The 15,105-nt window shown below is 36.9% G+C and overlaps 1 protein-coding gene across 8 annotated transcripts; it reads left to right on the top strand.

Moving 5' to 3' along the window:
• Window positions 1-2,115: 2,115 nt before the first annotated feature.
• On the top strand, window positions 2,116-13,853 carry RAD51AP2 (RAD51 associated protein 2). 8 transcript variants are annotated; one of them, XM_083607201.1, is made up of 5 exons: window positions 2,116-2,276; window positions 6,137-6,228; window positions 7,657-10,458; window positions 11,036-11,137; window positions 11,832-13,853. In XM_083607201.1, exons 3-5 carry the CDS (start codon window positions 7,689-7,691, stop codon window positions 11,948-11,950), a joined length of 2,991 nt encoding a protein of 996 aa, XP_083463327.1. In that variant the 5' UTR covers window positions 2,116-2,276; window positions 6,137-6,228; window positions 7,657-7,688; the 3' UTR covers window positions 11,951-13,853. The 8 variants fall into 8 exon arrangements, with proteins under 8 accessions (XP_083463327.1, XP_083463325.1, XP_083463326.1 ...); XM_083607199.1 differs by lacking the exon at window positions 2,116-2,276 and adding an exon at window positions 2,519-2,939; XM_083607200.1 differs by lacking the exon at window positions 2,116-2,276 and adding an exon at window positions 3,379-3,467.
• Window positions 13,854-15,105: the final 1,252 nt, after the last annotated feature.

Genomic DNA, 15,105 nt, shown 5'->3' with positions numbered 1-15,105 from the left:
ATTTTTATATCATGCTTTCCATGAGACAATGTACCAGAAAAGGTAAACTAATTTTATGGTCTATCTTCATAGGATATTCAGCTGACAGTCAAGATTTGTTTTTATCATATAATGGCCAGTATATTAGTGCTTGCAAGCATCATGGCAATGTTTCAAACCTGAGATTCCTAGGCCCCCATGAATTGATTCCCTATTTCTAATTCTTGATTTCTTGCCCTATGACATCCTTTATTCTTCTCCTTTGCTATTTAGGCAATTCTCTAAAGTATATTGTTTTGCGGGGAACTATAGAGATATGGCCATTTTCACTACGGCGATCCTTCCCAATCATTTTTCACAAATTCTGAGGCAGAACTGGCTTGTAAATTTTAAATAACAACATTGCTGTGCTTGCCCAGTTGGATCAGGGCTGAGACACAGAGCATTGGAACTTTTTTTTACGATAAAGGAATGCTAGAATACCAGGATAAACAACCAGAACAGAAATGAAGGTTCAAAACTTTATGTGCCACAAGGACTCTCCAGCTCTCTCCTGCCATTTCCAGATTTGAATTAAAATATTTATTTATTTCCTAGCACCATATGTGTACATGGTCGCAAGTGGGTTGCTTGTGTGTAAGTAAGGGGGGGGGAGAGAACGCCTGTATAATACAGAATAAATATATCATAAGTGTATCTAAGAAACACTAACAGATCAGGTTGTCAAATACATATGTTGTCCCCAGTGTTTCTGCTTTGTAGGGCTGCCAATCTACTACAATCTTGTTTAAAAATACAACATGAATTTTAATCATGGCATAGTTCCCTTTGACCATTTATATAGCTTTTCTTTCGTTGCTTGTTAGACGTTTGTAATTTTCAGATTTTAGGAATGATCACTCCAATACATTTTAGGGAAGGTGCCCATTTTAAAACCCAATGATTCCTGTAACTTTTAACCGTTGGGATTCATATTAAAGTGAAGAACTCCAGATATTTTAAAATTAGTTTGCTAACCTTGCTGTATACAGTACCTATTGTTTCCTCAGGGATACCAACCTTTTTATTTGTCAGGCTTATTCTAACCCCTTTGCTAGAGGTTCTTTAGCCAGGACAAATAATGAGGGGGGAGCCTTTTTTTGCTGCCCCATTCAACACATTCCTCTAATCTTCAAACACCGCTTTCCATTCTGATACAAGCACTCATAAGATACACACACTAATTGCTGATATCCGCTCTTTCAACAATTCAAATTAACACTTCCATTCCAATTTATCAAGCACCTTAATGGCATCCCAAGGGAGTATTGCTAATGGTTGTTTGTATATTTCCGTGGAATCCGTTGTATTAAGTTGTCTTCAGATAGGCTGTTTATCTTTTCCTTACAAACCATACATGATCTTTGTGCATGTAATTAGAGGCTATATTTACCAATTGTTCCACTAGGAGGCTAGTAAAACATGGAAATGAAGTTGTTACTAGGGAGATAGGGCGATAAAATTCAACTACTTAATTATCTTTATTGGCTTTCACTAAGACTATAATCCTTGTTCGTCTCCGAGAACTAATAACTGATCCCCCTTCTTTTATTTTATTAAGTAATTTGGCCAGAAGAGAGCTTACATACTTACTAAATATTTTGTAAAAAAAAACTGCTTAGGTATGTGCCCAATTCTGGCACGGTATTCAGTTGAACGTTCTTTTATTACCAACGAACTACATGTGACATTCCAAGGGGGGGACCTATTGGGTTGTTTTTATTTTTATTATGTATTTTGTGGTTTTATATATTGATCTTATTCTGTGAACCACCCTGAGACCCCCAGGTATAGGGTGGTATATAAATTGAATGAAGAAGAAGAAGAAGAGGAGGAAGAAGAAGAAGAAGAAGAAGAAGAAGATAACCTTGCAAAAGTACAATAGGTATTGTGAGCCCATCTTGGGGGAGCAGCACATTGAATACCCCATGATCTGTGGGTTCAGGCCAGAAGATATCCCTCAAGTTTATTATTTTATCCAAACATAAGCAAGTACAAACATAACCCATCGAGAGAAACAACGTCAGACCAAAAGCACTTTGCGGACTAAATACTTTTCACCAGTGCTGGCAGGTTGGTCTTTCTAAAGCAGCGCAACGAAACATGAATCCTAAGATTGTGATGTACTTTGATTGAAGAAATTACCGGTAATTTTAAGCACAGAATACACACCATGAAAATACTGTGTCTCTCTGTCAAGAACAATATGACCTAAAATTGTGCAAGAAGACTAAGCTTTGCAACGAATTTTTTGTTGGGTGTGTTACATTTTCTGTTTTTCTTCAGTTAAAATATTTTTTTTATCCTGCTTAGTTTAATTTGCATTGCTACATAGAAAGCTGTTTCACGCAAGTTTGATTTCTTTCTAGAATCGCTGTGATATTTATTTGTTGAATTTATATCCTGCCCTGCCTTCCAAAGTGGCACATAATTTGTTTTGCGGAGGAATGGTCCAAATCTAAGAGTGTTTTATCACAAAATTCATACAACAATATGGAGCGCTGTTGATGGGAACGGCATGTATGCAGCTTGTGAGCATTCCTTGATATAGCTTTATCAATTTATTAAAATATTTCTATGCTGCCCTGTACAATTTATTAAAACATTTCTATCCTGCCCTGTATAATTTATTAAAATATTTCTATCCTGCCCTCTCTAATATGACCCACCAAATGTTGGACTCCCAATTTCCACCATTCCTGACCATGACTATTGGCCATGAGATCTGAAAATTAAGCCCATCATTTCCAGGAGACCACAGCTTCCGATCTGTACACTATACATATTTAGCACATATATTTAGCGGTACAGCCTCTTTAATTCACTTAGGTCAGCAAAAAGCCTTTAGGGCTTCTGCGACTGGATACTAAGCTGTTTCTAAGGACATACGCCTTAACCACTTGCTTTGTACAATACCTTTGGTAACAGCAAAATGCAGAATTGTATTATATGAAAAAAAACACCACGTATTCATTATTAATACATTATAAATTAAAAATGCGGCCACAAAGAGATCCAAACAGACAGCATTTTGCTGAGAGCCGCTAAAGGATCAGGCATGCGCTAGATATGGCTTTTACTGTTAATGAAATTCAGAGGGCACTTATTTTAGCAGAATGCCATTTGTTCGGGATTAATGTAATGATCTTTTGTTTTAAGTGAATAAACATTACATACTGGACCAGCTGAGTTTGGGATTTGGGAGTCCCAAACTAAATTGAAAGAAATGAACATGTTCTCTCTGCTCCACCCCCACCCCCTTTTCAAACTGTGACGTGAAGCACAAAAGTAGAAAGATAAATAAAACGGGTGCAGAAAATAGAACAGGGGAGCTTTATATTTTGGAACTGTGAGCAATAGTAACATGGTCAAAATCCCCAGTCAGCCCCATCCTATAAATGTTTACTCAGGTGTAAGTCCCACAGAGGTCCAATGTGGTTTACTCTCAAGTAAGTAGACACAGGCTTGCAGCCTAAGCCATGTTTCCCTTCAACAAATCTTCTGACAGAGAAGATGGAAGGAAAGAGAAAGGCCTGCCTATCTTTTAAGCTGATTCTTCCAGGCGGGAAATATTGGAGGAGACCTCAACTGCAATGGCCATCTTCTACCCACTTATTTTTTTTTGGGGGGGGGGGAGTCCCACTGAGAATTACTCCCAAGGAAAAGACGCTAAAAACATGAAGGAAAAATGGGTCACTATTGGGGGGAAATACCGACTTTTTTTGTCATTCCTGTCAGGTTTTATGGTTTATGTGTGTGTGGGTGTTTTCGTAATAGAAAAATAAAAATTTTCGTAATAGAAAAATTTGTGTTTGAAAACAACTACATAGAAACCAGATGTTTAATTGTCACAACTTTACTCTTTGTGAGGAAAGAGGGAAGATTACCCTCCACACACACCCCATGATGGTGCTTGAGCTTAATTTCCCCCCAAACATAAGGGGGGTGGGGGGGTCAAGAGCCTCCATTTCGCATGTTAATCTGAATTTGATCCCCACTGAGTTAAATAGGATTAACTCCCATGTAACCGTGTACAGGATTGCAGCTTAGGGCGAAGTCCCCATTTTCTGTCCCTCCTCCTGGTTCGCCAAACGCCTCACAACATTTTCCCGCCAAAATGAGTCCTCATGCTGGAGGCAGTAGAAACACAGAGAAATAATAATCCGAGCAGTCATTGCTTGGAGACGGATCTTCAGGGTGCTTTTATGCCCCCCTTTCCTTTTTTTATTTTGGCTTCCAGTTAGGAAGTAATAAAATCCCTCTTTTTGCTGACCCCCTGAGGGTGGCTGAGGTGTTGCTCGACCACAGCTAGAGATGCCATCTTTCATTTCTGGCTATTGTTTTCTATGAAAGGTCATAACTTCCAGGCTTGGGGAGGACGGGGGTCAAGGGTCTGAAGGAACATAAAAGTTGGAAGTTTTTTTGTAAGACCGACGTAAAGTCTGGCTGTTTCCAGAAAGGGCACCGCCGCCTCAGAGTACACATGGTTTCTAAAAGCCACAATTCCTGTATACCGCAACACCAGGATTACCTGTTCACTTCTAGATATTTATCTCTAACCAACTCCGTTTGTATAACTATGCTCAGAGACTATATAAATAACCAAGCAAACTCGACATTATAATAGCACCTCAGTTTTGAACCATCAGCATGCAAACTTTTGTGTATAAAAAGGGAAGGGATAGTCTCGCTCCAAAGTAATGCAATCTCAGTTTCTACGCACACAAATATGCAAAAAGAATCACATTACGTGGAAAAAAAAGATTAGTCAACAAACTAATATGGGGGAGCATCTTCATGGTACATTTATATTACTCAGGAATTTATTTATTTTTTATATTACTCAGGAACTGTCACAATTGGGGGGGGGGGGAAATCATACTCCAAATCTCTTAGCCTCATCTGCCAAGAAGTGATCACAATAAATTGCTATGATGCCTGAAAAGGTTATTTTTTGCAGGTTCCTCCTCACAGTCTGTTCACTGAGTTTGGGGTTTTTTTTTGAGGGGGATTGAGTTTCATTCATGGCCTGTTCTTCTTGCTTCAGAGGCTGCACCATTGCCCTTATAGACGTAGTACATGGTGAAGCTGAATTCCTCAGCTCTGAGGCGGAGAAGGAGCTGGCTGAGGAGACAGCTAGTTTAAATTGCCCCAGATCCTGCAACAAGAGGCTTGCCATACGTCGGGAAAATTCCTGCCATGTCCTGGTTTTCGGGCGTAAAAATGGTGTCGGGGGGGGGGGGGGTTTGCCAAACCAGCAAAATGTCAGGGAAAACCCAGACGTTTTGCGGCCTTCCTAAAAAAAAATTAAAAAATAAAGCTCAAGAACTTTGCGGGTGTTAGGAATTTTACTTTTTGAAATATGGCCACCCTTTGCAACAAGTAGCATTTGCTAACAACAAGAATCTGTGGAAGCCCAGAGAACAGTGAAGGTGTTACAACGAATGCCCCATGGTGGAATTCCCTCCTCCTTGTTCCTTTCTTTCTTATTTTTTTTACCTCAGCACAGTAACATAACAATGTGGATGTTCTAGAGTTGCCGTATTTCAAAAAGTAAAAACCAGGGCACCCTAAATGTTGTTGAGATTTTTTTTTTTAGCAGAAAAATAGTGGTGCAACAATGTTACATTTCGCTTTCAGACAAGCAGTTTACTTTTCAAATGTTAGCAGAAGAACCAGAATTCAGGGTCAAATAATTTCACAGACACCGCTTCTTAAAATGCTATCTGAATATTAATGCTTAATTAATTAATTAAATTCATTTATAACCAATGAGCTAGGTCAGGATTGAGGCAGTAGTCCTAAACACACTTACTAGGGAGTAAGCCCCATTAAAAGAAAATGAAGCTTACTTCCATTAACACACATAAGATTGTGCTTCAGAACAGTTGCGCCTATGTGCCATTGCAATCGATGTGAAAAATTTGTCACCCCTAACTTGCCCGATTGAATTGAACAGGAACTAAGTGCAACACACTTACTCTGAATCCAACCCAGTATGGTTTTAATATGTCTTGCTTGATGTTATTACAGTACAAGGACATTTTATTTCGTTGTAGAATGCATGCCTCAGCCAGTCAATGCAATTAAATGTTTTTTAATTTCTCTTTTTTAAAAGCAAAACAAAACTGCAGAGAGGAAGGATCAGAAGTTTGCAGTGACTGAAGAGAAATAGCACCGTTATTCTTGAACTCTTGATTTGTGTGAAAGGTTACGTATTTAAAACATTTTTATACTGTTCTTCAACATCAGTGCCAAGAAAGCTACTCTAGGATGCTCCAAAACCAGCTAAAAATTCCTCTCTTCCATTGCTGAGTACTGCACCCCTGATAGAGGAAGTATCTGAAATAGGACTTTCTGAAGATATCTGAAACAGAGACCTTCTGTTAGTCTCAAAATGTGGGTTAGATTAGCATGGGAAGAAGCACTCTTTCAGGTTTCATAAGTAGGGACACATGATGGAGTATGCAGGGAATGGCTAAAAGCGCTATCAGCCAGAGGGCCCATTTGAATTAAGCAAATATATTTGGGGCTGTTTTCAGAAAGTGGTTAACAGTGCCCATTGTGTGCTGGTGATGTTCTCAACCCACATTGACCAAGAGCTATTAGCTACCATCTACATGGGGTATGCAGTTCTAGCCCACTCCAGGTTACTATAATAGCTATACTGATCAGTAATGGGAAGACTCTCTTCCATTTTTATTGCAATGTTGGAACTATGTGTGGCCTTCTCTGGTGGAATCCAAGCACATATAAAAAACGCGGTGGAAATGCTTAAAAAAAAGTTTTGAAAAACACATTGAATTTTGCGTAGCTCACTGACACCATCTAGTGTCACATTTGTATATTGCACTTTACAACACATATAAAATGTTTTATTTGCAGCTGTGTCCTCTGTTTATTGCCAAAAACTATGGCTTTCTCCACATTAGAGAGTATTTTGGGATATCCCTCACTCCAAACTTAAATTAAGATTTTCATGAATAGTGGTGGAACCACTCAGGGCTTTTTTTCCGAGAAAAATAGGTGCCAGTACTCACCATGAAGTTGTTACAGTAAGTGTCACACTTTTTAATCCAAAAAAGGAGAGTTGCTGGTACTCACCATGAAGTTGTTACAGTGCCACACTTTTTAACATAAAAAAAAAGATGTGCTGTTACTGCAAACCCTTTAGTGCCTCCCTGAAAAAAAGCACTGGAACTACGGCATATTTCTGTTCTTAAAATGTAAAAAAGTAAACAGAGAAGTAAAGCCTATCATGCTGAATGTCTGAAATACTGATCACTGCTTTTTTTAAAAAAAGGAATGAATCATACCTAGTGCTGTGACCCTAAGCAAATTTATGGGGAAATAAGTTTACTTTAAATGTATGGCCTCTTATTCCAAGTAACTATGTTTAGTACTTTTCTTTAAAAGCTCTGTAATTATATTTTTCATCTTTTAACACACTCCTATGGTAACTGGAGATCAAATGAAAATGATGTCATTGCTATTGTCTCATATGGAAAAATGATAAATATGAATAAGAGAGCACCATGTTACTCAAAATGCATTTTGTTAAATGTATATTGCTAATGCTTTAAATACACAAATAGTTTGCATAATTTTAATTATAATTTGGTTTAAATTTCAGAACAGGTCTCATCAAGTTTTGTTACTCAGAACTGAACATGGAAAGTTTACAAGCACTGCTATCCATATCAGAAGAGATGGAAGAACCATGGCCAAAGAAACTCAAAACAGATAGTCAAGTGAGCTCAAATGAGCAGAGGCAGTTGCTTAAAAGTTTATGCTATGCAGATAAGAAATCACCAGACACACATCTAGGTTTTCCTGAAGGATCTTGGGATTTTAGTCCAAATGATTTGGAATTGCAAGAGAAAAACAGCACAAAAACCAGCTTAAGACAGGATCTACATTTTATGAATGCCCATTTGCATTCCAGATTGTTAGGAAATACACCATTCATAGAAAAATGGGCACTTGAAAATGATTACTGTAGCAAATTAAAAGATTCTGGTTCTGAATTTAATGAAAATATTAATTCATTGGTCACAAAACCAAAACCTTGGACCATTTTTGCTAAAGAAAAAGAAAAATCAATAGACAGTGGCAACATTTCAAAGGAGATTGAGTTACCATCAGTAAATATACTTTCTTACAACACCTTGGCAGAAAATATTGTTGCAAGACTAGAATATTTACTTACAGATGTGCCAGCATTTCAAACTAATGAAAATGGCACAGCTTGTCTTCATGTACATGGAGAAAAAAACCATATTCCCAAACCAGTTGCAGATGGTGGAAGCATCAGTGACAAAATCCCACTGCTACGTTTGTTAGCTGGCAATTTCATGAAAGAAAGAAAATCAAACATTGGATCGTTCTTATATGAATATAAAAATGTTGTGGATGAGGATGAAAATATTTTATTCCGCAAAAAGCAAACAAATGCCTTGGCAAAGACTAACTTAAGAAGGAACAAAGTATATAAGCACATGTATATATCTTATTCAAGAAGCCGTACAGTTGTAAATACCAAATTAGTAAAATGTGCTGCTTTTGAGTTATTTTTACATGGTTGCAGCACTGCAGTTGAAAAGAATGCCTCAATATTCAGCCATTTTTTTCTGCTCAATACCCAACAAAGGGAAATATCCAATGGCACCAGTACCATGGAACACTTTGAATTTTCCAGATATACCATAGAAGATGGTAGCTTTTCAGTAGCTGATAATGTAAAAGAACAAATGGCAAGGCAACTTATAATTTCTAACAAACACATTTTCCCAGAGAATGATTTTCACAGCTCTACTTTATGGGGGGGAAGGTTGTGTAGTCCTACAGTGCACAACCTGTCAGCAAACTTCAGACTATTTAACTATTTGACTTCAGTTCCACTCAAATTTGGGAAGTGCAGTATTCAACAATCAAATCTTCCAATGGTGAGTACAATGGAACCAAATATACAAAAGAGAACTGGAAAATTCTTCAATGAAAACAATGCTTTTCCTGTTAAAAAATTTAAAGCTTCTCATTTTATTCCAAGAGTACATAGCAAAGCACAAACAAGCAAAAGCAAACGTGTCCCAGAATATATAAGAACCTGTAGCAGAGCAATGATGAACAAAACAAGGAATGGTAATTGTAAAGACTGTGGTTCTACTGAAATGAAAGTCAATTTTTATCCATTTGACACATATAAACAAATTTGCCTCAGTACTGATTCAGAGGAAATTTCATTTATAGGAAATGTGATCTTTAATGTTGAAAATAATAAAAAAGATAGCAAAGGATATTTTGTTCCTGATAAAAGAATAGCTTGCAGTGGCTCTGATACATTGACTTCTAATTGTGTTCTCCATCAGTTATATACAATTTGCAATCCTTTTTTGGAACAGAAAAGCAAAAGTAAAAAGTCTAAGTATCCCAAAGATATAAACAGCAATAGTCAAAGGCACACATGTGAAGACAACAACATGCACTTCCCTATTAATGGCCTTAATTCTGGAAATGTACTTAAATATAATGATGACCAGTATTTTACTTCAACTGTTTCCTATGATGTTTGCATAGATCAAAATAGACCAGTGAGTGTCAAAGCTCAGCGTTACAAGATTTCCCAGCATGGAAAAAGAAGAAAACCAAGTGGCTTTGTATTTGAAACTAATAATAGTGTTTTACCATACTACCCTGTTTGTAGTTCTAGAATCTCTAAGAACTTGAAACATCCTATAGTTAAAAAAGTAGAAAATCTGAATTTATTGCTTCAAAAAAGTATTTTACTAAACAGCACACATAATCCAGAGCTAGTGTCTGTGAAACAAAATACCAAAGATGTGGATAAGAAAGAAAATTCAACTTTTGAGCAGAGTTATGTAAGCAAAAGAAATCAACCTCAGAATATAACTACGCTATGTTTCAATTATGGATGTGGGGAAAGGGTTAGTTCTAAAGACACATTAACAATGACTTCATGCACAATGAAACAAGCCCATTTTGAAGATGCCACAGAAAAGCATTTATCTTCTGAAATTAAAAGCAGACACGAGTTTGAACTGAAAAATCAATTTGATCTGGTACTGGAAGAGCTTTTCATGTTTAATGAAATTAGTAAGGAAAATGTGGAAAAAGAAATGTGGAAATGTGGGGAAAGAAATTTTTTGGAGAAAGATCCCCTTGTATTTAATCATTCTGGCAGCATACTAGATGAAGACTCCAGAAATATTTTTGAAAATAAAGCGAATGCGACCTTCACCACTACTGGTAGTACTGTGAACAGTACTATTGTAAAGCATACAACTGGGATGAAGCCAACTAAGGATGAACAAAGTTTATTTAAGAACACAGTGATAAAAAGTCCTGGAGAGCAAGAAGTACCACATGACCACTGTCCTTCGAGTGTAACAGATGAAGAAATGTTCTACGCACCCTCTCAAGGTAACTATATTATTATGCAGTATGATCACATAGTTGAATTGGCCCTCCGTTGCATGTGAATCAAGAGGAAAAGGATGTGTCAGACCTTTCTGAATGTGCTAATACAGATTACATTTTCAAGGTAACTAGTAGGGCTGGTTTCAGGCTTGAGGGGCTTTGGTGGAACCCATTCTCTATTGGTCCAGGCCAACTTACCTGGCAGAAGTGACAGCTGGCAGCAGTGTCAGGTGGCTGAAGGACACCATTTAAGATTTCAACAGTGTTACAGAATGACACTAAAGTTGCATTCCCATCCCAACTTACTTGGGAGTAATTCAGGAGTCCTTACTTCTGAGTAGATATAGTAAATATAGGGGAATGAAGTGTAGGCATCAGGAGTGGTCCGGGTCAGGGTACTGGGGGGGGAAGCTGTCCGGGGATTCAATGTGCTGTTTCTGGTCATGATAACTGGTTAAAGGCATCAAAAGGTTATCTAGCAGGTTATCTAGCATCTGTTTTGCTAGAGCAAAACACCAGTTCAACTTTAAAAAATAAATATACTGTAATACTAATTGTGAGTTTATTTTTTACATTTAAGAACATGGCGATTCTCCTTGTAAACAACCTTTCACTTGGAGCCCAGCATTTGTGCCTCATACATTTATGGAAGAAAGAAGCTGTGGTTTAAGAAATGAAAGAGGTAAATTATTCTGATTTTAGTTATTTACCATAGAAAAGTTGTTACCTTATATTTATTTTTCAATGTAAATCACAGCAAGTAGATGGGTGGGGTATAAATAATAAATTATTATTATTATTATTATTATTATTATTATTATTATTATTATTATTAAAAAAGACAGCCTAGCTAATTATATTCAAAATCATACACAAGCAATAGGCACATTATATGTATAATATGTGTAGAACAGTCAAGCCCTCTGCAGTACTATATTTCCGTAGCACAATTTTGTAAATATAAGTGTTTGTGTACAGTTATATGAATTGCTGCATGAATCTGTTTATGTACCGGCTACTTTAGGAAACTTGGACTGTATATGTGCAATAATATTGTAGATATACTAATGCATATAGTATGTAAGAATTGTATTTATCACCACAATATTAATGTTGGAAATTACAATATCAGTGTTTGATCTAGATAAGAAGAAGATTGTATTATTTCTCTTGGATACTATACAATAGATGCCTATGATGCACACCAAAATGTACATATATTTATTGTTGTGGTGGTATTCACAATTCTGCAGCCTTGATTTGGCTTGGACTAAGAAAAACTTCAAACTCTCATAATGAGAAACTATGGTGAGACAGAGATACACATACAAAGTGCTTTCAGTTTTCATAATGCAGTTTCATATCTTTTTATACAGGAGATTTTTTATTGGATGGAATTGTAAGAGTACAGCCTCTTAAAACATGTTGTGGTCCTTTAAGAGTTGGATTATCAAAGAAAGCTAAGCCAAAACAACTTCATCCATATTTGAAATAGTTCAATATACCATGTTTTAAAAAGCACTTTTGAACCAAAACCATTTACAGTTTTTAGTACATTATATATATGTTATAAATATTTTTGGTTTTAAAGGTTTTAATAATAAAAGTCCTGTACAATGATATACTATGATATGAGTGCTTCATAATGTAGTTTTACAGCATTTATTTTTATAAGGATTCTGTGAAATTTCTAAACTTTCATATTTAATATGATGCAAATTCATTGGATCAATGCATTATCTTTGGTTAAGCTATTCTCATTTCTTAAAGTACACTAACAAAATGTAGCAGCTTATAGCATTTTATTAAATAATCAGCCATTTTTAATTATATAGATCAGCTTTAATGCATTATAGAATACACTGGTCAATAATGATCTAAAGTCATGTCATTCACACAAGGACTTCCTGTGGCACAACATAACTTTTTCTTTTATCCCCATAGCCCCCCATAATCTGCTTTGGAGAGTTGGGGAAGCCCCAGAACAGGTTTTGGGGATGCAGGGGAGGAGGAGAGGGGGGAGAAGCTTTGTTGCATAAGCAGACATCCTTGTGACAATGAAGTGACTTCACTGGATAAGAACCCATAGCCTTCCTTATTTAATATATTCATATATTCTTCTTAAGAGAACTTGTGTCTTGATCAGCACAACACTAGGTTATATGCATGGCTACTGCATATTAGAATCTCTGCACAACTGAATTGTTGTTTGGAGCTACTACCTGTCACAGAGTTGAGAATGGAAGGGAAAAAAGATTGTATTCACTTTTCCCACTTTTCATATTCTGGCAAATGTTTAAGCAGTGTATTCATATTGAGGGTTTCTCCCCATTTTATAAGACTTCTCATAAAGGTTGTTGTTTGCTCACCTTTGGGCATTCCATGAGCTATTATAATCCAAATAAATAGAATATCTCAATTTGGGATGACAGGGTGCTATAGAGTTGTTTTACTGCACATGCCATTAGTATAAGGATCACACATTTAGTTGCATATGTGGCTTAGCTGACAATTCATGAATATTCAAAGCCAATGACAAATAAAGAGAATTGCTTCCTATTAACAATTAACATTCACATAATGGGCAACCCCATTCCCCTTCCCAGCTGCTGCCAATCTCAGAAACTTAATAGATAGTCTTTTCCCTGTCACAGCATGCCACCAAAGTTGTTAACAATTGTATTATCTGTGATCAAATCCGAAAGGCAATTGGACCAAAGTTAGTTGTGAATGAGTAACTTATTCCGTTGTTTTTAGTGAGGCAGTGCAATCCCATAAATGTATATTCAGAAGTAAGTTGCATTAAACTAAAGGAGACTTACTTCTGAGTAGACATGAATAGGAGTGCACTATTAGGCACAGGTGACTTTAACTAGATGGGAACCAATAACTTCAAACCCAGTTCCAAAACAATCACGTTGTTTGTCTCATTGAAACATAGGAGCTAAATAGTCTTACTTTACCTTGCTTTGTGTTTAAGACCAGTTTACTGAGTGATTCCTAAACACTGGGTCACAGCTAGAGTGTGTTATGTAACTTCCAACTGTTAACACTGGAATTATGATAAACAGTTGATTAATGGTGTCTATGTTCACATGTTTTTTGGAGTTATGGGTGATTCAAAGTAAACATGTTTGTTATTAAGCCCTTTTATAAGCATTTTAGTAGTTACTGCACTAAGTTGATATTGAAATTTCCTATTTACATAAGCATGTTATGTTGAAACTGAGCCTGCAATTGTTCATATTACCTAACTCTCTTTTTCAGTCAGATTGACTTATCTTTTAAATAAAACATTAGCAAAAACCAAAATAAAACACAAAGGCAAAAAATGGTAACACCAAATAAGACAGCTAATTAAGATCTGAGAGCGAAATAAAGGATTTTAACAATTTAAACTGTTCTTTTCTATTTCTTCAGTGTTTTCAAATATCTGGGTACTTGTAATTTAACAAAGAGCAAGTCCTAAGCTATGTAACAGGACTGGAATGTAGAACTTTAATTGCAAATTGAATATCAATTTTAGATAAAGGAGAATTGGATTATGCAAAATTACACCAGCTGCATAAGACAAATTATGCAACGACAAGCTATTTTTGAATCTCTGGACCTTGGCAGGATGTTTCCTTTTGATTTCAACAATGGCATCTGAAACAGAAGAATATAGCAACCATCTAAACCCTCTATATAAAGCATCTATTATATATTCTGTTCCTCATTAGATTTTATGCCAGTAAATTGTGGGTGTAAACTGCTGGCATCAGTGGGAAGAGGGACACAAGAGATATACATTATGCTCATTCACTTTGTGGAAATAAGGCTGAAGGTGGAGCTACACATTACACACAAACAGGTGGAGCACAAGCCCAACTGCATTTAGGGAAAAACAGCTTTGGAACAGGGTGGGGACAGCAGAAAGGGAGTATGTTTAATCTGTTCCTACAGACCACCTTGCCACAACAAAATCTTCCTTAAACAACTTCCTTTCTGGGTTCCAGGCATATATTTAATTCTTGCAAACATACACCTGGTACTTTCATGGGGGGGGGGGAGGAATAGTTGGGGGCATTTTCATTAGAAAAGTGGCAGGAGAAAGGGCTAACCACCAGGGGTAGGCAACCTAAGGCCCGGGGGCCGGATGAGGCCCAATCGCCTTCTCAATCCGGTCCATGGACGGTCCGGGAATCAGCGTGTTTTTACATGAGTAGAATGTGTGCTTTTATTTAAAATGCATCTCTGGGTTATTTGTGGGGCATGGGAATTCATTCATTCCCCCCCCCCCAATATAGTCCGGCCCACCACATGGTCTGAGGGACGGTGGACCGGCCCCCTGCTGAAAAAGGTTGCTGACCCCTGGCTACCCACCTTCAGCTGCATTTTAGCTCCAAATTGGCTTGTTATGAGGTTGTTTTTCCTACACGAAACAGCCACTGACGTTGCACCATGTTGCTCCTCTCTGAATGCTAGGTAGTAAGTTTCTGTTTTGTGAACCATTTTTTAAAAAACCTCAACATAATAATTACAAAACACCATTCACATTTTGTGAGTAATGATGGGAGGTTTCCCTCGTTCCAACGAAAAGGTCCATCGAACTGGATTCATTTTCCAGGCATCTGCTAGAGATCCAAAAGTAATCAGATTTAAAATTGG

This window comes from Podarcis filfolensis (genome assembly GCF_964270895.1).
Source record: "Podarcis filfolensis genome assembly, chromosome: 3".
Taxonomy (NCBI): domain Eukaryota; kingdom Metazoa; phylum Chordata; class Lepidosauria; order Squamata; family Lacertidae; genus Podarcis; species Podarcis filfolensis.
The sequence above is the reverse complement of the archived record's forward strand: the minus strand, read 5'-3'. Positions and strand labels throughout refer to the sequence as shown.